The 23,671-nt window shown below is 38.8% G+C and overlaps 1 protein-coding gene and 1 long non-coding RNA gene across 3 annotated transcripts; one reads left to right on the forward strand and one right to left on the reverse strand.

Moving 5' to 3' along the window:
- Positions 1–891: 891 nt before the first annotated feature.
- CASP7 (caspase 7) lies at positions 892–22,716 on the forward strand. Of its 2 annotated transcripts, none has more exons than XM_042863720.1 (7): positions 892–925; positions 1,666–1,778; positions 17,891–18,039; positions 19,000–19,128; positions 19,603–19,778; positions 20,346–20,484; positions 21,157–22,716. In XM_042863720.1, exons 2-7 carry the CDS (start codon positions 1,666–1,668, stop codon positions 21,378–21,380), a joined length of 930 nt encoding a protein of 309 aa, XP_042719654.1. In that variant the 5' UTR covers positions 892–925; the 3' UTR covers positions 21,381–22,716. The 2 variants fall into 2 exon arrangements, with proteins under 2 accessions (XP_042719654.1, XP_042719653.1); XM_042863719.1 differs by lacking the exon at positions 892–925 and adding an exon at positions 1,086–1,294.
- LOC122175780 lies at positions 4,240–5,702 on the reverse strand. The gene is made up of 3 exons (XR_006177505.1): positions 5,652–5,702; positions 4,548–4,619; positions 4,240–4,433 (listed from the first exon to the last, which is right to left on the reverse strand). It is a non-coding gene; the product is annotated as an uncharacterized LOC122175780 (long non-coding RNA).
- Positions 22,717–23,671: the final 955 nt, after the last annotated feature.

The raw sequence follows: 23,671 nt of genomic DNA on the forward strand, positions 1-23,671 counted from the left end.
GATTCTACAATTCTCTCCCATCTCACCTCTCCACACACTTACTTGAAGATCCATACATTCCCAGTTTCTCTGTTGTCCTTAAAGATCTATTACAGATTTGGAAATGGCGCTGGCTTCTTGAAAAGAAGCAGCTAACAGACGGCATGAGAGGAGCCATGGGTCTCTGTTAGAGCTTAATTTTCAGCAGCAAGCTTTGGCTCTTTCTCCAACCAGGAGCTACAGGCATAATCCCACAGAGCGGAGCTCAGCCCGGCAGCAGCACAGACACTTGGCGAGAGCCACGCGCAGCTCAGACTCGCTCACATCGAAGCAGTGACCTGTCGAGAAGCAAAAGGCTGTTTGTTACAAAGCCTGTGTTTTGTGCCAATTATGAGGCAGTTACACTGAAAAATGTCGCTTTGATGTGAATCTCTTCAGGTAGTGAATGTTAAACACCGCACGCTGCTGGGTAGGTGTATGATTTTGCAGGATCGGAGCCCGCATCCAGGAGTAATTAGCAAGACTGTGCCAATCTCCAGCCCGTGCACTGAACTGCTGGGTCCGACGCAACGGCTCCACAGTGGGGTATCGTAATTAGCAGAGATGCAACACAGTGAATAATTGGAAAGACCAGGAAATGCCAATGAAGTTTATATAAGGAAAAAAAAATTCCTTAGATCTAGACAATCTCTCGTCACCATGAAGCTTCAGGCTCCTCTTTCGAGGGGGTGTGACGGAGCGCCGCTGTTAAAAGCAGCAATTTTCTCTTCGCTGGGACGAAGCTGAGGGGGGACTGAGCTTCTCCGCGGGGAGCGGAGCCGGAGGAGCCCAGCCGCACTCACAGCCCCGGGAGGCCGGGACAGACCCCGCCCCGCGCCGCGCCCGCAGGCCCCACCTCTGCTTTCGCTTTTCCTTTCGCTTCCGCCTGCCGGAGCTCAGCGCTAAGGCAAGCCCCGCTGCCGGTTCCCTGCCCCTCGGGTCCTTCAGGCTTCGCTCCCCTCCGCCCCTCTCCCTCCCGCCTCGCACCTCAGGGCGCTGGAAGCGGTCCGGCCATTCGCGTGGCTGCACAGCCGTTTCCTCGCGGGGGGCACGGGGCGTCGTTTGCAATCGGCGGCGCCGATTTCCTCCACCTGCACGGGTGGGACCGCTCCGCTGGGGCAGCTTCTCCTGCTGCCTGTGGCCTGCACGCTTTCCGTCCTCACTGTGTCACAACTGCGTTTCATTTCCAGGAAGCGCTTGTTCTTTCCTAAGGCCTGTACGCTGTTGAGACAGACAAAACAGAAGTTAAAAATTGAGATTCCATCCTTGGAAGATGGTAGAGTTTCTTTCAAGCCTATTTGCATGTATCACCTTTCTTCCCAACATGCTTCTTTCCAGATCATGAAAAATTTTCTGGCAACTAATTGTAAGATCTTAAATCATAAAATGATTTTCACTTCTGTTCTTACGTGCCGTGTTCAGAGCGGTGTTAGACAAGAGACTTTTAGGCATTCACCACAGGGCACAACAGTGATGGCCAGGCATGTACTGCATCACCAGAAATCTATAGGCGCACTTAGTTGGTGAAGGACCACACGGCATAACAAACTGGCAGTCCTACGTGCCCAGTTAGTGGTTTTGGTTAGGAAGTACTGAAATAACAGCGCTCACTGAGGGATGCTTACATTCTTGTACTTTTACTTGTAGATGTCAGGAGATCAGCATGCAGGCCGTTCCTCTGAAGAGAAAAGTAATGGAGACCAAGATGATATAGTCGATGCAAAGCCAGACAGAAGTAGCAGACTCTCACTTTTTGCCAAGTAAGTTACTACTTTCATTTCCATTTTTCTTTTTGCCAGCTATGATACTGCCTTTCTAATGGGATTGCAGTGTTCAGTTTGCCATGCCCAAGTGCCAAAGAGTGTCTGCTAGGCAGCCTATGCTGTATAAAGTCTGACATATTTAATCTGTACCCTACTGCTGAACAGCCTTCACACTGCTCTGACTTACAGAGACCTGTAATATCTCCCATCAGCTTACTTGGTAGTCGAGAGACCACTAAGTTCATTTCGCATCAGATGTAGCCCCTCATCTTAAACATTGCCCTTTTGTGGAGCTGGGAATTAAATATGCCATTAATTATCTATTTTACTGCATTCAGCTCTGCTAATCTCCTACATCATTGGAACCCCCTGCTGACTATTTAAGTTAGTTTAAAGCCTGGATGTGCCATCTAGACTGTAGCACAAAGAAGCCTCACTGAGTCTAGAGATGTAACCTATTACAGTATAAATTAAAAGCCTTTCATTTTAGCCCAGTAGACTCACCGAAGCATAATTTTACTTTCATTAAATGTACAGGCAGCAGGAATTATCTACTGTTTTACAGACAAGGAGCACATAAATGTGACCAAAAATGCAAAAGCTAAAAAAAAAAAAAAAAAAAAAGTGCAAAATTAACAAATGCTGTTGAATATCAGGAAATACTAATTAATGTGGTAAACATATTGTATTTATTACAGGAGTTTATTACAAATACTTGTATTTACAGAGGCTTAATTTTTTATTGTTCTTGGACATATCCACATTCAAATGAACAATATAATTCAAAGTACGTGAGGAATGTCATTTTATTTTTGTAGCATATTATATGAACATGATGGGTGTAACAAATCTGAGATGCAAGAGAAGTGAAGTTGCTTTCTTCTTAGATGACTTTTGATGTGCTGTTAAGCAAATCACTGAAGTTTTCTCTCATTTTCTCATTCCTCAAATGCATTTTAAGATGTATACACGTTAATTTCCACAAATGCACATTATACCAAATAGACAATTTAATGTTTGTTCCTAAAACTTCAAGTATTTTCCCAAGTTTTCTTTTAAAATTTCTAAAATGCGTGTTTTAAAGTATGACATCTTCTTTAGAAGAAGCGATATGCTAATATTGTTACTCAATTATGCAACTCAAAGTTAATCATTCCCAAAGGAAAAGCAAGAATCAGCACTTCTATCGCTTTTCTTTTTCATAAGAAATTTTCCAAGTAATTTGGCTATTCATCAGCTTGAGACATTCATCTTTTGGGAAATCCTTGAAGATACAAATTTGAAACATCTTTTGCTAGAAGTAAAAAGGAACTCATAAAATAAATGCCGAAGAAAAAAATATAAGAAGTTTGAGATGTTTCAGTATGGATTTTGTAGTAAAAAATTGAGTCTGGAATTATCTATCAGTGCTGCTTGGCAAAAGCGACGTTGGCCTGAAGAGGAATGAGCTGTTCTACAGAGAGGGTCTTAAAAATCCAAGTGCTCTGATAAGGTCATTGTCTTATAGATACTCTCTGGCCTGCAGGAACACAGAAAAGGAATGTGAGAGGATAAAGGAAGATGGTTTAATGACCAAAAAGAGCGGCAGTCACAAAGGAGAAAGTGAATAAAGAATGATTGATTGCTCATTGGCCTCACAAAAAAATTATAAGAGACATCCAATGAAAAGTTTGTAGAGTAAGATTAAAACAATCACTAAGATATATTTTTTCCATGGTACAGAGCAGAGTCATAAAATTTAAGCCACAAGATTCTCATCTAGATTCTTCTGAACTCATCTGAAATAGCAGCGTATGCACGTGTGGAAGAAAAATCTAGTGGAAATATTAATGTTAAAATCTTTGATATGAGATGCCCCTAAATCAGATTTCTGCAAGAATATATTCTGGACCAAATTTCTTTAGTTTGTTCTCTTAAAACTCATTAGTGGTCAATAACAGATACTGGGCTCAGTTTGCTTTTGACTGGATCCTGACCAGCTGTGATTTGATTGCCAAGGCTCCATTTTGGCAATGTAAACTTAGTATTTGTTTAAAAAAAAAAAAAAGTGTCTAGAAAGCTTTAGATTGACTACATTTTTTTGTTTTGCTGATCCAATTTCTACCACCTGTGCAGTACTTTCATGGAGAGTGGCTCTGGGCAGCCTGTTTTGGTGGTTGGACACCCTGCACATAGCAGGGGGATTGAAATCAGATGATCATTCTGGTCCTTTTCAACCCAGGCCATTTTATGATTCTATGGAAGTCAGCATACAGTTTCACTTATATAAAAAAATCAAAATGTATTTAAATATAAGCTTAAAAAAAAAGATAAGCTCAATGGGAAAACAAGTATTTTCTACTGTTAAACAACATGAATTGTAATGAGAAAGGAAACAGAACAGCAAGAAACTAAAATCAGAGCTATGCAGACAGAGCAACTACTTCCAGTACCTTCACAGATATCTGTCTCTGGACAGAAATGTAGATAGCCATCGCAGTAAACAGATAGGTGAGAATCTTCAACATTTCTCTAATAAGACCACGACCGTGGCTCACCAAGCAGGAAGCAGAGCTCAGAGCAAGCCACAGACAGGGCAGACTCTTCTGTGTGCACCACAGTTTGGGGGAATTCTCTTCTGCGTATCTCCTTTTCTTGGAAAGAGTGCTACAACTTCAATAATGGCAGAAAAGTGTTTGGGATCGTTAGGCGGTTGTTGGTATTTGTAGCCACTAGATGGCAGAAAGGCTTTACTTTTGTTTACCACAAAATTTGCAGAAGACTAACTTTGTGAGACCCGCAGTTGACCAAAAAAATTCCGTTTCAGAAGGCAGACACAGCAAGATGCACTACAGCAACCTTGAGCAAAACAAGATTTTAAAAGACATGATAGCAAATATTGAGTTAGGAATTGGGACACGTTTTTAATTTTTTTTTAAATGATAATTAAAAGCAAACAGAACTTTTCCCATATAAACTTTTCTGTGCTGTATGAGCTCACATCACCATCTTGGAGACCTTAGAAATAACCTCGCTTCTCCAAAAGATTATTTAGTTTCTTTATTTGGAATCTTCAGCTAGATAACTCTGTTAGGAGGATTGAGGAAACATAGCAGCCAAACCTATTTGAGCATCCAGGTAGCATAATTTAGCATGGAATAGAATTCAGGTCCCATTGTTAACTAGAGCTAGAATTTCTCTTACTTCTAATGTGTTTTGTCATTTGTTTGTTTAAAGCTGCATCTAAAAATTCCCAAGGTTTGGTAGACCAGCACTCACACGTTCAATAATCAGGACTGTGAACTTCAGTGAGGAGAAGGTAGTTGTTAGTAGTATACAGATACCAGTTTTATACTTGTTAATTTCGTAGAACCCTTTGTCCTTTGGTTACTTTTATTCACTGCAGCCCTGCTGTCTGATTTACAGTCCAAATTTCCCTTATTTGGAAAGGGAAGATGTTGTTTAAATATATATTTAAGAATTACAAACGCCTGTTTACCACTGAAACTGTGTGATTCAGTAGTTTCTTTAGAGTAAAACACATGAAATGTATTGTAACAAAATCTCCATGAGTCTGGTGGGGTACACCCATGTGTGCTCCCTAAGAGTCCTTCAGCTGTTTAAGACAGTAAAAGTTATTTATTTCTACTAAATCAGGCCACCATAAAGTTTGGGACTACATTCTAATTAATTTGGAAGCTTTCTATAAACATCAGTGCATATCTTACTGCAACAGTTCAAGAGTTACGATGCCTACCAATAAAACAGCCAAAGTTTGTAAACCCATGTAACAATCAGAAAGAGCAACACAGTGGAATGGTGATACAGGAGATGTAACAGCAAAGGCACTAGTGCAACAGAAAGGCATTACAAAGGAAAAGAAGCGCTCACCCATCTCTGAAGATCCAGGCTTACAGAAAAAACTCTACAAGAGGAGGATCTCCAACCAGAGATCCCACCCCAGCAGTAGTCAGCCCTTAAATGAGGTCTAAGAGAAGTGCAGTCAGGCTTCACCCTGTGCTCCCAGGGCTGACTCTGTCCTTTCCACAGGTGATCAATCAGTGGTTCAAGCCCTGACTCAACAGTTACCATACAACTAGTGTTTAGATTCAAAAGATACATAGGAATGTTGTCTTGTTTGTTTTTCATTCATATGGTGTTAATTTAGGCTACAGGACACAAAAATAAGGAAGCACAATGTTACTTAAGCTGTTTTAACTTCATGAGCTCTATCTCAGTATAGTCACATTTCTCAACATAAATAATCTTGTCCTTCAAAGAATAAATACTCGTTTTTGAGATTCAACTTCAGCTGAACCTCAGCTATGGAGCTCCAAAGGAGTGGAAAATTGTCTTTGTTTCAGTCTTGCCTTTTTGTTGTTCTTCCATTTTTTCAGGAGGTATTTTTACCCAGTTTTGATTATCAACAGTTTCTTTATATTTGGTTCATTGGAAGTTTTGCAGTTAGTACTTGACAAAGAACAGTTTCACATAGTTTATATTTTTTGCATCTCAAAGCTGTGTATCTTTTCCAGAGTTGTCCATTTTATATTTTTGGGCCTTTTGGAAACAGTGGACTTGAATGAACTGCTTAGAAAAATTACTGCTAACATCATATGTTTAAGAAGTAACTGTATTTGCTTCTACACCAGCTGTTTCTGCCTTGTAATTAATATGTTCACATTCAGATGATGCTTTGGGTGATATTTCCTCTTTTCAACATAACTTTTTGCACTTCTAAATTCTAAAATGCAGTTCTGTTATAGGTTTTCCAGACACAGAATATTACAAACCTTTCAAAAACAAATACTGCTTATCTCTTTTATCCTTACATTGTGTATAATAAGTAAGTTACTTACTGAGTAACAGCCGAACAATCATCCGAATTCACGCTCTGAGCTGAAACCAAACTGAGCTCCTGGTTTAGCCACAGGTTTCCTTTCTATTTCTAAGCAAATCACTGAATGCATTTTTTAATCCTATAAGTGAGTGATGATCTTTCCTTTTACTATCCTCACTCTGAAGTTCAGTGCAATTTCATTTTAATTTGTTTGGGGTTCTGCTTTTCCCAAGCTAAATACCAACATATGTCCTCCAAAGTGATGAACATATAGTTTCAGAAGTAATGGGTTCTACCAACTCTTGTCTGCTAATGTTAATTCCTACGAATACAGTGAAAGAGCTTTTAACAGACGTGATACAACAGAGGTGTTCCTTTTCGTTACTCATTCTTAAGCTGGAGGCTCATTTTCAGTTATGTTATGATCATTTTTGTTAGATCTAGCTCTCAATTTCTACCGAACACCACAGGCATACAAACAGTTATAATGCTGCACAGTGCTTGTACTTTCCCTTGGACGGTTACTGAATGTACCATGTAGGAAATGCCCAATATCTTGAAATAGCACCTGAAGTATAAGAAGTAACTAATTCAGTTAGCATTCGCTTCCAGTCTCTTTGGAGACTTCCTCAGGTGAAGCACAGCAAACACTGGATTGTTCCTGAACTCTATCTGGAGCAATTGCAACAGTGATCAAGTAGCCTAATTCCTTTTTATTGCAGTAATTTATTTCCTTCACTGTAATGAACTCTATGCTGTCAGCACTCAAAATGTGGAGGAAAGCTATAATATGTTTTAATATTTAACCTTTTAAAGGAACCACAATAAATTAAGCTGTATTTTTGAATAATCCAAAACTGCATAAGAGTAAATATGTGGGAAATAGTTCTGTGAATTAGAATACAAAAGAGGTCTTGTAAACTATCTATGTTGATGTTCATCATTTCCTTAGAAGCATTCATTGTGCAAATATTGTACTGATGGTTGGTTCCGGTTCTGCAAGAAGGTGTGGAGTTGTATTAAAAAGTAAAGCTTGCTGTGTCACCTCCATCTCAAGATCTGCTCTATTTTCCTACACTCTTATCTAGGAACAGTGACAGGATCAGAGTGTGTTTTCCACTTGTCAGCAAAGGTGGATCAGGCCTGCATGACCTCTGTTTGCAGGACGATAGCTGTGAGGGTTTGAATAGCCCCATAGAAAAGTCCAGTGTGACCCACTGCTGACACATGCAGATCTTTGGGCCTGAGCACAGGGCATCCTGTTTCATGCTCCAATCTAGCCCCGAGCATGGTGGGCTCCTAGCATTATCAAGAGGATTAGACTTGCTCTTGAGCACAAGTTGAAGTCAGATGCAGTGTGGAGTGCCATTTGATGATGAGCCAAGGTACTGTGGAAAGTTATTTACCTCCTTCCTTCCCTGCCACCTGTTTGGGAACCTCGTGAATGAGCACCCTAAGGGAGTTTAGTTGTGAATTATAATTCTTCTGGCATTTTGCAATTGGTAATCCTAGATAGAATGTTCTCCTAGATATGTTATTCAGGGGTTTTGCTTTGTTTTGAGTCATCTTCCAAGCAGCCTGTGTAGAAATATATATACCTGCTAACTGTTCATAGTAACTATGACAGATAAAAGAGGCTTTTTATTTTTCTTTTACTGCATACTTGTGAGTTGCCTGTGTACATTATTTAGGATATGATCATGCAACATTTCAGTTTCCAGAACACCCTTGGAAGGTGTATGTGCTCAGGTTTTCCAGAGATGAGCAGAAAGCCTTTCAGCAAGCAACATTGTTTTTGGAAAAATTCTACCTGTTGAATGGTATTTGAATATTATTCCTCCATACCATGCAGGAAATTAATCAGGAAGCTGAATTACAAATTGATCATTAAGAATCTAGAATTTACTCAGTTTTGGTCAACTGCAGGTGTCACACCACAGAATTGTCATGCAGGCTGTCAATCATCCACACAGTTTTAGGTGCCCAAAGATAAGGATGACAGTACCTCATTCTTTTTTTCCTTCTTTTTTCAACTGTTGAGAAATGTGGGCAGTATTAGACATAATAAACTGTGCTGAAACATTTTCATGAAGTGGAACTGGCTTAGCACCAGCGTGCTCCATCTTGTTCATGTATATGTAATGAATAAAATTGCAGCTCTGATTTTGATTTCGTTGTGTTAAGGCCATCAGTCACAGAATTAGAAGGATGGTGGGATATTTGGCACTAAGGGACATGATTTACTTCTGGGACTCAGTAGGTCAGATTGATGGTTGGCCTTGATGACCTTGAAGGACTTTTCCAACCTAGTTGATTCTATGACTCTATGATAAGTTTAGATATATTTTAGAAATCCAAGAATACCTGTAGTGTACAAAGGATGCCACAAGTTCTAGCCTGAAGCTTCTTCTTTCAAACAGCTCAACTCCTTTTCTTCACACTTAGTTTCTAGATGTTCTGAACTGGGTTTCTCTGCTTTCCAAGTTCCTAGAAAGATTTCCTCTTCTCTTAATAGGAGAAGAACCTGAAACTAAAATGGCACCAAAAAGCTACTAGGTTAGTTCAGGTTTTGAAAAATATCTGAGAGATTTAAAATGTGTTTTATTTCATTTTTCTAAAGTTGAAAGGTAATTTCCTTGGAACAAAGGTAAAATATATGGAATATAACATTAGGAGCTGGGAGGCACTGTCTGTAAGCAAAGAATTCATAAGTACATCCAACAGAGTGAACATTTACAGTAAGTAAAATCAGTTCAGCAGATCCCTCAAAGTGAGGCCAGCGTTTGAAACACTGCAACGTTGCAACATTTTATTTAGGCACATAAGATCTTTGAAAAAAGAGTTTTAAATCTAAGAGATGTTCTGCAGATTAACCAGAAGCTGCAGGTTTGTAGAAACTTCTGAACGAGATTTTCTGGTTTGTTTTGCAAGTGATCAAACGAGAAGCGTGCTCGCACACAGGTGAGTCAGCTACTGCAGTGAGCACGCTGGTCACACATTGATTTTGCTCGCCTCTGCAACTGTTGCTCTTGTGGAGCTTTGTGGTAGGTGAGGCCCTGCTGTGGATGAAGCGAATAGACTTTAGATTGCGGTTTACGGGATGTGGAACACAGTCTTTCCTATATTTCAGGGGAGTAATTGCAACCACATAAGCCATGTTAGATTCACTGTTAAGGTCCTGGCAGACTTTTGGGCTGTACTTTGAGGACTGCCATACTCTATGAACTGCAATCGTGTATTTTGCAGTTGACGTGAAACTGTTAATGCCTACATGTAATTATTCAGGGAAGCTAATGATCAGTATTTGCTTCTGGACTGAAATCCTCTGTATACCTCCATCGTGCACAGTAGGAATGCATTTGTTCTGAGCATTGTTTTCCACCAGGGACATGTACATGCCAGTACACTGCTTCACCTACTCTGGGTAAATTTGCAAGACTGTGCAAATATGTGGCTGCTAAACATAGAATCACAGAATCATAGAATGGTTTGGGTTGGAAGGGACCTTTAAGATCACGAATTTCCAACCCCCCCTGCTGTAGGCAGGGACACCTCCCACTAGACCAGGTTGCTCACAGACCCATCCAGCCTGGCCTTCAATGCTTCCAGGGAATGGGCATTCACAACTTCCCTGGGCAGCCTGTTCCAGTGTCTCACCATCCTCACAGGAAAGAATCTCTGCCCAGTATCTACTCTAAACCTACCCTCTACCAGTTCAAAACCATTTCCCCTTGTCCTGTCGCTATACATCTTAGTAAATGTTGCTTATGGCTCCTGTTCTGCTGTTGGAAGTGATATAACATGCTACAAGAAACTTAGAAAATGCCAGGGATTCGATTTGAAAAATGGAAACATTTTGTGGACTTTTTGCAAAATCTGTAACAGCACTGCTACGTATTTTGTAGTAGGAACCAAAGCAAGACTTTTGATATGACTGAAGGTATGAACCCAGACTCACCATGGGCAAACATGTCAATGAAAGCTTAGTTTGTTCCCAGCCCTATTAGTATCTCTGTAAGTCCAAGCAAATAATTCCATTGTTGACTTAACTCGTTTCTTTCAAGGAAAGAACTATTGCTACAACAATCTTGATTGCGTATTTATAGTTAGAAGGAGGATGTGGGGCACATTTTTTTGGTAAGAAACAAGAGATACTTTCTCTGTTAATTCCTCACATCAGATTCATTCAAAAAAAAAATCTTTTCCTCCGGTGATTTTAAATGATCTTTGTTCAGTCAGCTGGCAGTCTTGCTGAAAAGACATCCTCAAGAAGTCATAGAATCATACAATCATAGAATCACTAAGGTTGGAAAAGACCTAAAAGATCACCCAGTCCAACCGTTCACCTATTCCCAATAGCTCCTACTAAACCATGTCCCTCAACACAACATCCAGCCTTTCCTTGAACACCCCCAGGCTCGGTGATTCCACCACCTCCCTGGGCAGTCCATTCCAGTGCCTGACCACCCTTTCTGAAAGTAATACTTCCTCATGTCCAGCCTGAATCTCCCCTGCTGTAGCTTGAAACCATTCCCCCTGGTCCTATCACTAATGACACGAGAGAAGAGGCCGACCCCCAGCTCACCACAACCTCCCTTCAGGAAGTTATAGAGAGCAATGAGGTCTCCCCTGAGCCTCCTCTTCTCCAGGCTGAACATTCCCAGCTCCTTCAGCCTCTCCTCATATGGCCTGTGTTCCAGACCCCTCACCAGCTTTGTTGCCCTTCTTTGAACACGTTCCAGGGCCTCAATATCTTTCTTGCAGTGAGGGGCCCAAAACTGAACACAGTACTCGAGGTGCGGCCTCACTAGTGCTGAATATAGGGGAACAATCACCTCTCTGCTCCTGCTTGCAACACTGTTTCTGATGCAAGCCAGGATGCCATTGGCCTTCTTGGCCACCTGGGCACACTGTTGGCTCATGTTCAGCCGAGCATCAATCAATACCCCCAGGTCCATTTCCTCTACGCAGTCCTCCAGCCACACCGCCCCAAGCCTGTAGCGTCGCCTGGGGTTGTTGTGGCCGAAGTGCAGGACCTGGCATTTGGCCTTGTTGAAACTCATCCCATTGGCTCCAGCCCAGCTCTCCAGCCTGTCCAGATCCCTCTGTAGGGCCTCGCTACCCCCAGGCAGATCCACACTTCCAGGTTCATTCAAAAAAAAAATCTTTTCCTCCGGTGATTTTAAATGATCTTTGTTCAGTCAGCTGGCAGTCTTGCTGAAAAGACATCCTCAAGAAGTCATGAACTAATTACCAGCTTCAAATAAAGATGGAAGCTAAATATTTAGTATGGCTCTGATCTTGAGAAGGGTTACGAGCAGGTTTTCTTTTACTGTCTGACTAGTCCTATTGCTTTCAGTTTGTGTAAGCATGCTGGGCCATTTCCTGTCATTTTACCACTTCCTAAAAATGACTGTTCTGGCTTAGGAACTTTGGCAGAGTGTATATGAAGAAGAAAGCACCGATCAGACTTCATGTATCATTGATAAATATGAGCGTTAGACTCCAGTGCTATCTATTTGATCAGTTTCACCATAATTTAAAATTTCTTTAAGGCAGGAAACAGGGCTATTAGAGGCACTAGGAGCCTAGGACTTTTTTGTGTGTTTAAAAGTTACTTTTCTGTATTGTGTTGTTTAGATTTGCTATTGTTTTTGAAATTGTTAGGTAGGTTTTCATTCAGTTTGTGTAGTCTCCTTGCTATAGTAAACAATATAGGTGAAATGATGGATATCATTCAGATGCTTTTAGGTGAACTTCTACTTTTTAGGTGCTGTGTGTCTGAAAAATAGATGGAAATCACATATGCTACTGTAGTACTCAGGAGAAAAAGTCTGAGAGCCTACAGTGTGTGGCAGGCAGATTGGAAACAGAATGGAGTTCTGTCACAAGCCAATGTCACCAGCTGTGGCTCCTATTAGTATTTAAAGTGGATTTCACTTTGCATTCCAGCATGTAGCATTGTTAGTATATGACCCAGAATCACATAATCAGGCACAGTGCAATACAGTGTTAGTATTTGGACTAGCATTTATGGCTAATGCTTAGTCTTTGTCCCATATAATTTATGCTTTTTGGTTATTAACAGTAAAAGAATAATCATTTTATAAGAGATGCTTCAAATGGAGACACAATCATCTTGTCCAGAAATGTTGCAGTTCTGCCAACTTGATGCAGTAACAATGGGAAAAGTCAACAGGATAATCTATTATTTGCATGCAGCTCTAAATCTACTTGACATTTTACCTAAACAAATCTGACAAAGAACAAAGAGTCTGCCTTAAAGAACTTAAGACCTAAAAAGCTCTGGTCAGGTTTAACAAGTGTCTTGTGCTTGTTATTACCAATAGATTTCAAGAGAAAAATAAATTCAAAGAGGGGAGTGTGTACAGTAATTAGAGGTGTACTAAGTATGGTGAAATTAGACTGGATGAAAGTATTAAAGCTGCACAGAAGTATTAAAGCTGACAGTTTGGAGAGAAGGTTGTATAGGAGCAAGGCAAACCCACGAACATTCATCAGAAAGCAACAGACATGAGTAGACCACTGATTATTGAGACTAGAGTGAAAACAAAAGAATTAAATGCAGAACTTTGATTTGTCTAATTCATGCATTCTGTTTCTTGGTAACTTCCTCAGAAGGTAAAAATGATGAGGGGGCATCTAAGTGGTTAGCAGTAGAATAAAGAGCACTGAAGTTTTATGATATCTTCTGTCCCACAACATGCAGTGCATGAAAGTTCTGCAGGTATTTGATGGGTTACCTGAGAAGATCGGTACTGTGGACTTCATCAGTCTGCCACTGCCATAATCTTCTTGCCTGGACTCAAAAGCTGACTACCCTATAATAACAAGAATCAAGCTCTTCTCCAATGCCAAAAGGTCTGGGGATTTCAGAAGCAATCCTGAGACAACGCGTTCTGTAAAAGACAGCATGTTTTATAAGACAAATTTTCTTTTTATAGAAACCCGCTAACAAGGTATTAAAAAGCAATATACAACTACCCATCATCCTAATGGAGAATGTAAAGGAACTACAGGGAAAACAAACAGGAACCTCCTCCTATCCTATGAGAAGGAAGTGATTATCTTGAAATTTGTTTTATCCTTCTAATCCTCTGTCTGTTTGCCTATTTAAGTGACTGTTCTTTTCTGAAGAGCCTTGTTTCTGCCCTGGGTGTTTCTAGGTGTCACTGAATCGCTTGCTTTTAAGGCAGGGACACTCACATTTCCAGGAAAAAAACTGTTGTCTGTCAGTTTCTATCAGTCTCTTTTTAAATCACTTTTAATTTTCAGGTTCAGTAAATGGATTGGTGTAATAGTTTCTACCCTAGATATTGCCTCTTTTTCATGTCTTCCTTTAATCCACTCCTCTCTCTTGAGACTTTTACCTGTGTCATGCTGCTACTGTTCCAAGGGGAGTCCATATATTACAGCAGACAGGCATTTTAAAAAATGTTTTATGTTTACTAGCTTTTACACCTTGCACAAAGACGGACTTCATGGTTGGCATTAATTATGGAATGGAATGGAAGCTGAAGACCTCCACAGAAATATTGTGCTTTGATTGAAGTTAATTAGAAGTTAAGACATGACGAGAGACTGGAAGCTCTCCTGTTAAAGGATGCTATGTCATAATTCTCCATGGTAGCAAAGATAGTGCAGAGTGATGCTAGAAGAAGGGAAGCCAAAGGAGAGGAAATTGGGACTGCTCAGAGACACTGTTTTCAACAGAACTGTAAAGATTTCATTTTCTTGAAAATAATCTTTACGTATACTTAATAGTTAACAGGGGTGCTTTTATCCTTTAATTCTGATACCTTCACATATGGAAATCATGATTTACCAAAGCATAACAGAAAAAAGTTTGGTGTGATAACTGTCATTTCTTTAGGCAGTCAAGATCTGAGTTCCTACCAGTGCAAATGAAGGTATCTCCATTAACACTGACAGGATTTTAGTCAGTCATAATGATGAGAAATTTGGCCTTTGCTATTTAAAAGTTCAGTAACACAATGATAAATGCTATGGGAAACTTTCGTTTTGTATTTGAAATGTGAGAAGTTGATAATGATGTTTTTCCCAGGGTTGACGCTGAGTGTAGACTTGATGAAGTCACATTCCTAGGCATGCTGCTGTCAGGCCTAAGCCCTAGATTTAGAAACACTGCAAGAATAACTAGGAAAATGTGCAAGTTACTTGAGGGTGCCAGAGTGGACTTTTGATTTTTCTGAACTCTCAGCTGAAAGAAGAGAACGCGAAATATGTGAGAGCAGTGATAGAAGAATGTTTCTGTCTGAGGGAAAAGATCAGAGTAGTGGAGTGAGGAATTGAGGCACGGCTGTAGTTAAAAACTAAAAGCAGAGGAAACAGTTGTAAAATTCAAGTTTCTGTTTAGTCTGGGCAAGTTTGAATCCAGAAAGAGGGAAATTAAAGACGTTGGATATCAGAGAAGCAGAAAGAAATAAAACTAAGAGCAGATAGTTGACAACAGTTTATAAAAGCACATAATTAACCCGTGGAAATGCTCTCAGAAAATACTGTGATTAGAAAGCTTAGAGAACAACAGTGGTAAACATTTATGTTAATGTGTCCAGTTCAAAGCTTAAAAATCAAAATTTGTCTAGAAAGCTTTATGCTTTCAGTCATAAGACAGCCTGTCACTGACAAGGAATTTCCCTTTAGGACTGATTAGTACATATTTATAACATTATTAGTCATTATTACAAGGTATGATTTAACTTGTTTAAACTGAAGAGTGGAACCTTAAACAATCAGCTTAAGCCACTCAGGCAATTCCCAAATTGCCCTATTTTGGCGTAGCAAACAGAATCAAAAAAAAAAAAAAACAACAAAAAAAAGAATTCTCCTTGGATTGCAGTGTGGGATAAGTGTACAGCACAACCTTTGCTTTCTTATTCATTCAATTTGGACAGATACCAAAAGATTTCTGGAACTATTTTGTTGTCTGCCAGTAAAGGAACAACAGGCGTAACCCCACAAGATACGCTGTGGTTGCTTATGATCTGATTATCCTGTTAAGCTTGGAAGCAATCATTAGAACAAAAGCATAGTATCCTTTGTGAAAGAATGGGGAAATTAAACGATGGATTCATGCGGACTGTTACTCTGGCAAGACTTGTCTGTGACCTTTGATGTTGAACAGCATAGAGCTTCTGGCATGCTTTTGGGAATACCAGCAGTAGCTATATCTCTTAAAGTCCTGAGAATTTCTGCATGAATGAGTGCAAACTATTGAACTCGGAAGTTAAGTGGTTTCAGAGAAGTTGTGTGGCTGCTTTACTGTGCCACTTAACCCCAGCTTCTATTTTCAGAGAAGTTCTTTGTTGGGTAATGTGACCGCATGACTTCTTGTCTCAAATTAGATCGTTTCTAGCATTGGACAGTGTAAATATGATATTGCACCACATAGGTAGATCTATTCCAAGTGTTCAAAACTGTATGGATTGAACATCAACAGAAATTTGTGTAGAATACCCCTGAAAATATCTTAGTATATGTAACAGCCACTGCTAGTCGTACAGCATATTCAGGAAGTCAGTGAAGCTAGATAAATTTGTATAAACTTGAATAGGGCATGGGCTGAGGAAATTAGTCTCTTCATTGGCCTGAGTGCTTACTTCTTGTTTTGAATGTTCTTTTTCTCTTTTCTTTTTTCCAAAGAGTTGTCTTGTGATGTTGGACTAAGGGGAATTTTAGGCTAAAATAAGAATCCATGATCTCTTTGAAACCCAAATGTAACATTAACATCATGCAGCTGTGGATAATTCTTTAAAATGGTTAAAATCTTTTCTTGAGGCTAAGCATATTTAATTATTGCTCTCAGAGCCCTCAAGAAGCAGTATGTAGGGAGAATACCAATATTTGGGTTTGACAGAATAAAACCCTGTACTTTAAGAGTATCAAAGACAATCCTCAAGAAGGTAGAATTCAAAATCTTGTTTCACAGTTTCTAAAATAATTCTAAGAGAGGAGATGACAGTCAGATGATGAGTGAAAAAAGAGTGTAGAGAAAGCCTGCAAGATGCAACTATTTAATGTGGTCACTTATAACAGAGCATGAGGACACTCAAAGATAAGAAGAAACTGTTTTAAAATTGAATTGCCATGGCATTTGAACATAATGAATCATCTGGAGATGTTTTATTATGGTTTCCAGTTAGTCTTGCCCTTAAGTAATAAAAAATAGGACACTTGGAGACTCCAACAATTGCTAGAGACAACAATTGTTAAATCAGGAAGATAAGAAAGTACATTTCCTAAACATTTAATCAATCCACAGCAATCTCATCTCTCAAGACTATTAGTGAAGCAAATAGCTTGGGTAATTTTCTGGAAATATGTCAAAGTGAAAATACTGAAAGTACTTAATTGACATTATGGGACAAATCTAATTTTGTTTAAAAGAAATGGTATAGTACAGTTGGTTGTGCTGACAAAATAGGTTTGTTTTCCACTCAGACTGCAGCAGTAAGTACTACTGGAAGCAAGATGCTGATACTTTCTTCTGCCCTTTCCCAAGTATTGTCTCTAAGCAGGCCTGCTCCAAAGCTTGCTTATATTTCTAATGTTTCATCAGAGCCTTTGAAGGCTTTCCCTGGCTTCAGTTCTGCTTGTAGAGATCACATCAACATCAGAAGTCACTTGGCTGGACAAAAAAGTCCACCTCAAAAAGCAAGCATTACTGAGTTCCTCATGCTTGTATTTCAGGTGTGCGTGCAGGTTGCCATGGATTCAGTCTATAATATTTAATTTAGAATAAATTGGTGGGTAGAGTCCATGCTGTCTCTCAGCATCTTTTTCTAATTCAGTCTAAGACTCCATCGTATATCAGAAAGATCAGTGTACAGTTATATTAGTGGAGAATGTTTACAGGATAAATCGTATGTCTTCTCATCATCCTTGGAATAGTTATTAAGGAAGATCTGTCCTGGTTTACATGAATCACTTATAGTAAAATTAAAATAGCTCTTACATCCAGAACCATAGTTTGCAAAAGACTGCTGCCAGCCTGGTATTTGGTCAAGATCTGCATGTCTGCAATTCACTCAGGGGTGATTTTACCATCATCTGTATCCAAATACTGAATGGAAATCATGAGACTCAAGCAATGAGTTAATATCTCTACATCTCTGTGTGAAATATGAAGGAAGAGAAACATAAGAGAAATAAAAACATCAGGTAGTGCTGCCCCAGTGGCATGGCTTAAGATAAATAAGCACCTTGCTTGTGACTGGTCATTAACAGTTTTTTCATTTGATTCACACAGGAAAAAGAAGAATGGAGAAGAAGAACAGCCAAAGTCCTCTCTCAGTAACCAGTACCGAATTGTTACACCCACATTCCAGTATAATATGAACTACAAGAAAGTTGGCAAATGTGTCATTATAAACAACAAAAATTTTGAAGACAAAACAGGTAACATTCTTTGTCCTGCTTGAGAAGGGAGGACGAACCACATGACCTTCAGAGGTCCTTTCCAACCTGAGCCATTTTTGATTCTGTGATTCCATGACACTTATTACAGATTTTAGAATTTTCATATTTTCATTAATCAATAAACCTGTTATTTTTAGGGCATGGAATTGTAATGACCATATTCACTTTAAGTAGCTGTTCATACTATTTGTTCCTGTTCTTTAAAACTTACATTAGAGTAGTTCTTTGCGGCTCCTTTGCAGTAGGTGGTTCAAAAAGCACGTCAGCTTGTTCTGCCAACTTCCAACTAAACTTCTGCCCTAGAATTTAAGGCTGTACTGTTAAAACCTGAACTTTGGTATCTGCGGCCCATGTCATCACTTCTCTGTCTCTGAGCTGCTCCTAATAGCTATAGCTGCACTACAAAAGCTAATAGCCATAGCTGTGCTCTGTTCACAATCTGGTGTCGGCTGCACTTTCCAGATTGCGTGCAGTTTTGAAACAGATATTTGTGAAATAGCCAACTTTGTAGGCTTTTTTTTTCTCTACAAGTTAGGCAAACAAATTAAATGAAGTGCTTATTCCAAAGAATTTACGTCAATTTCCTTTAGGGGGTATCATGGGGAATCTTTTTTAACTATTGAAGAGCTTTGTGCATATGTTACTCTGCATAACCAAAAGGAGATAGAATTCTCCACAGAGGTCCCATGTTGCAAGATGCTGGAGATAAACCAGCATTTTTCAGCATAAAATACATGTTCACATTGGACCTTGCATTATTTTGCATTGAAACAAGACTCATAGTTTGTTCTGAATGCCAAGGATGTTGTTAGAGGATTGTTTTAAATTCATGTCACCATGACATTGTATATAAATTAAGAACATAAAGTTGCTTTTGGACATACAAATTATTTTAAATTGTGTAATGTGCAATCAACTGTACTATTTCTTTTCTGGTAGGAATGGGTACACGCAATGGCACTGACAAAGATGCTGGAGATCTCTCTAAGAGTTTCAGAAGCTTAGGTTTTGATGTTCACACATACAATGACCGAAGCTGTGAGGATATGAAAACACTACTGAAACAAGGTAAAAATTTAGAATTATAGAGTAATTTATTGTGTAAAGGACCTCTGGAGGTCACCTAAGTAATGCTCTGCACAGAGCAGGTCAGATTAGAGCAGAGTGCTTAGGCCCCACAAAGTGGAATTTTCTCTACAGAAAGATTTGATTTCTGAACAGATTAGCCTTAATTCTCCAGCTCCTCCAGTGTAAATTCAGAAATGCATAGTTTTGTTGTCATAGTAGATGACAAATCTACTAAAATAATTCCATATAGTTAAGAGTTCAGCCTGTTGAATCAAGTGGGCTGAACTCTATGTTCATTTATTCAAGTTATTCATCACATTCTTAAAAATTGGGCTGTGTTATCTTTACCTTCTCCTTTTTATGACTTCCAGTAGAGGCCCACTCTTCATTTAGTCTCAGAAAGACGTGTTTGATAAATATAATTTGTCGTTTAAAACGTTGCCTCCTTTTGGCTAACAAGTATTTGATTTGTAGCTGCTGAAGAGAATCACAGTGATGCTGCTTGTTTTGCCTGTATCCTTCTAAGCCATGGGGAAGAAGGTCTCATTTATGGCACTGATGGACCCATGGCTATCAAACACCTGACTGCACTCTTCAGAGGAGACAAATGTAAAAGCCTGATAGGCAAACCCAAATTGTTTTTCATTCAGGTAAATATTATATCCTTCTGCTGCAGTGGGGAAAACCTATTATGTCACTTGTCTTCTCGTGAAATGCTCTGAAAGTTATCTTGCTGAATTTGGTAGAGGTCTTGAGGAAAAAAACAGTGTGGAGAGAAGTCAAATACAGGTGACTTTTATCTTGTTTGCTTTCAAAAAGTGATTTACATGCAGGATTCTTAGATGTAAAGAACATATCGAAATATTCCTCATCCACTTTTTTGCACATGGATTCCTTTTGTGCTGGGTAATACATGAACTTCAGACCATAGAGATAACCTCCATCTTGTGCAGACAGTGCTGAGAAGAGTATGTGATTATCAATAGAAATAATTCTGTCCAAGTATGTTTGGATAAAGGCTGCATCTCCAAATTACTGCATTCTGCTAAATTCTTCAGTATCCCTGAGTAGCCTTGTTTTCTACTTTCTTGCCTCTTATACATACAAAGTACTGCCAAAACCTACATCCATTTAAAAATGTTAAAATAAAACAACATTATAAAATACCTCATTTCTCCTTACTGGTCAAGTTCTCTTCATCTTCACTGCTGTTTCAGGCATGCCGAGGCTCTGAGTTTGATGAAGGTATACAAACTGACTCTGGACCTGCAAATGACACTCTGGAAACAGATGCCAATCCTAGATACAAAATCCCAGTAGAAGCAGATTTTCTGTTTGCATATTCCACTGTGCCAGGTAAAAAAATAAAAAAAATTAAAAAAAAAATGGAGAGGGGTGGGGAGGGAATTTAGAGGCAAGAAGCCTAAAAATGTATCCTATCTTCAGTTGCCAATCAACATTTTTTATCTATAATAGTTACTCCAATAAAACGTGTTATTTTTACAGAACTGGCTTTTTCTCTGCCCTTATGCATCACAGCTTCAGTAACGATGGACAGAATGCTAAGACATGGTGTTTGGTTTGACCAGTGTGTTCCATTTACTACTTTTACAATGAGCTGAAACAGGAGGAAGCCCAAATCTGGCAGGTGACAAAGCACAGGCATTACAGATGGCAGAGGAAGGCAATACCAACCTTAGATAGGCTAGTTTAGTAACTATGTTGAATTTGCATGCAAGAAGAGGATGGGCTATAGCATGAACCTTTGCAAAAATATGCTTTATGAAAACATAGAGAATTGTACCTTAATATGCTGAAGGTTGGAGAGGTAATACACATTATTTTCCTTGTCTGTGAAACAAGATTTGTGACAGGAGTAATAAGAATTGAAGTTTTTGTGTGCAGTTACTGCTTATCCAGAATCTTTCACACAAACTGGTACATTTCTCTCTGATGTTCCACTCTTCAGCACAAAATCTTAAGAAGGCAGAGGGAAACAAGCACGCTTTTTTATCTCTTTTCTGTAAGGTTATTATTCTTGGAGGAATCCTGGAAGAGGCTCTTGGTTTGTGCAGTCTCTGTGCTCTGTGCTAAATGAACATGGAAAACAACTTGAGATCATGCAGATCCTCACACGGGTCAACTATGTGGTTGCCACGAATTTTGAATCACAGTCTGATGATCCACGCTTCAGTGAGAAGAAGCAGATTCCTTGCGTAGTCTCTATGCTTACTAAGGAACTTTACTTCTGAAAGCACATTTAATACAGCCAGTGATGTGAGATCGGGATAAATTTGGGGGTGAAGATTTGATTATAAATTGCAGTAACACAATTTTTAATAACAGAACTGTAATGACTCTAGATTTACATATTGTATAAGCTGGGGTACATGACAAATGGACAATAGGCAATATTTTAAAGACCACCTACATGCTGTGAATCAATCCTGTAGCTGATTTCTGATTTGTATTAGAATCGTAGGCTCCATGATTCTATTACAAATAGTTTTGATTTCTCTTAGTGTAGCTGTCTGAGAGTCAGTTACCTGACTCCAAAAAACAGATTGTAAAATCTGTAAAAAAACATATAAATGAAGCTCCATCTTTTCTTTCACTGCAATCTCATGGAATTGTAACTTCCTTGGAAATTTCCAAAGACCATCATACAATAAATATATGTCCAGAGATGAAACTGATTTTGTAGCTATTCAAAAGGGTGCTTCTTAGTCTAATAAATTTATTTCCATTTTAGAACACTCTTAAAGAGTAATGGATGCACTGTGCTTAATATGGATGTCGATTTAGTTATCATTCTAGCATAAGGTTAATTTTATTTGCAGATAATCCAGCTGAATGGTATGGAAATGTATCAAATAGAAAGATTTTCATTTTGGTTTTTCTAAAAGTAGGCAAACTAATTAGATAATACCTTAATAAAATACCATTATGAAGATTTTTGCAGATGACAATTAACTGAGAGAACAGCCTGACACAGTAGTCGTGCAGTTTCTCTGCTTGCAGAAATAAGAACACCTGCATGATGATTCATAAGTTTTGAACCCAGAAAAAGTTGATGTCTAGACTTTGTTATAAAACATTACGATTTAATGTTGAAACAACAGAATTATGTATTTCAGTAAGAAACGCACGTTTAGATTTAACTTCTATCTGTGAGGAATTTCACCAAGACCAGAAATACTTGAATCAGAAACCAGAAGTGCCTTTTTAGTTAATATACTGTCTTGATTTTGTACTTTGGAGTTATGTCAATGATGCTTATATTTCTAATTTTTATATTCTTTTTAAATATGATAGCTCAAAAAAGTAATTTTAATGGTTTGATTAGACTGATAAATGATAGGTTATTCACCCTTTTCCTAGTTATGGACTCTTACTTTTTTTAAATCTAAGAAAACAGGTGCATACCGAGTTATCTCTTTATTGAGTATATTTTCTTACAGGAAATGTAGCATAGCGAGGCATATCTTTTTCATAAGTCAAATTTACAATTGTTTGAATTAAATAAATTATTGTTTTGTGAAAGTCTTGAGCATAATATCAATAAAGACCTGTTTTTTTAATTTCCTATGAACATCTGCCTGTTGGTCATTTGATCTGGTGAAGTGAAAACCAACCAAAATATATCCCACAATTTTTCTCAGTCTTGAATGTTGCTCTTCTGCATCTTTATCAAGATGAGGTTTCCTGTGTCGGTTGGAAAGTAGTTTGGAAGTATAAGCTGGCATTTGATTGTTTGGGTTAAGTAGGACGGATCCTTTCATAGAGTAAACCAGAATTATTGAAAAGATTTTAATGGAAATCTCCTGATTTGCCAGCCCTTAATCTTGCCCAGTGCATAAAGTGTTTGTATACATTACACTGTACGGTGCTCTAGTGCTTCATATGAAAATGTTCTTATCAGTTCCTGCAAACAGCTCTATCTTAAACTGTTTTCTAGCACTGGAGAAATACCAGAAATGTTTTACCATGAGAAATGTACCAATTCAACATTTTCACTACTCTTACACTTTTACACAGCTCTTACACTTCACTGCACTTCACTGGTAGATTTTTACTAAGCTGGTTCTGCTAACAACGATATCCTGACACCAAAACCACCCTTTCATTGAGGGACGTTGTGGTTCTGAAGCCACAAAGCATTGGGAACAATAAGGGAGCAAGCATGGGTTCTGAAGCAGAGCACTTGAGGTTTATGAAATAATGCTAAGAAATGTAACAGTATAACAGTTAAGGAGCAGACTTCTTGTGCAGTTTATTCATAAAGGTTGTTTGAGAACAATCTTTAATCATTTAAAAAACTACTGCCAATCTGTCTTTGCTCAGAAGCACTGCAAAAATGTAGACTTTACCAACTTCTGTCAAGTGAAGCAAAAGGCCATCAGTGCCATTCAAAATTGCTTGCAATTAAGGTGGATCATTAAATACCTCTGTCCCGTTGCCAGGGTTTGTGTGCATCTCACCACTCTGTAGCTGCCTCACCAACAGTCCCTGATTCAGCTTGTGGCTGGTGAGGTTCCCAGTG

This window comes from Lagopus leucura, unplaced genomic scaffold, assembly GCF_019238085.1.
Source record: "Lagopus leucura isolate 7727_CA_CO unplaced genomic scaffold, USGS_WTPT01 Super-Scaffold_741, whole genome shotgun sequence".
NCBI lineage: Eukaryota > Metazoa > Chordata > Aves > Galliformes > Phasianidae > Lagopus > Lagopus leucura.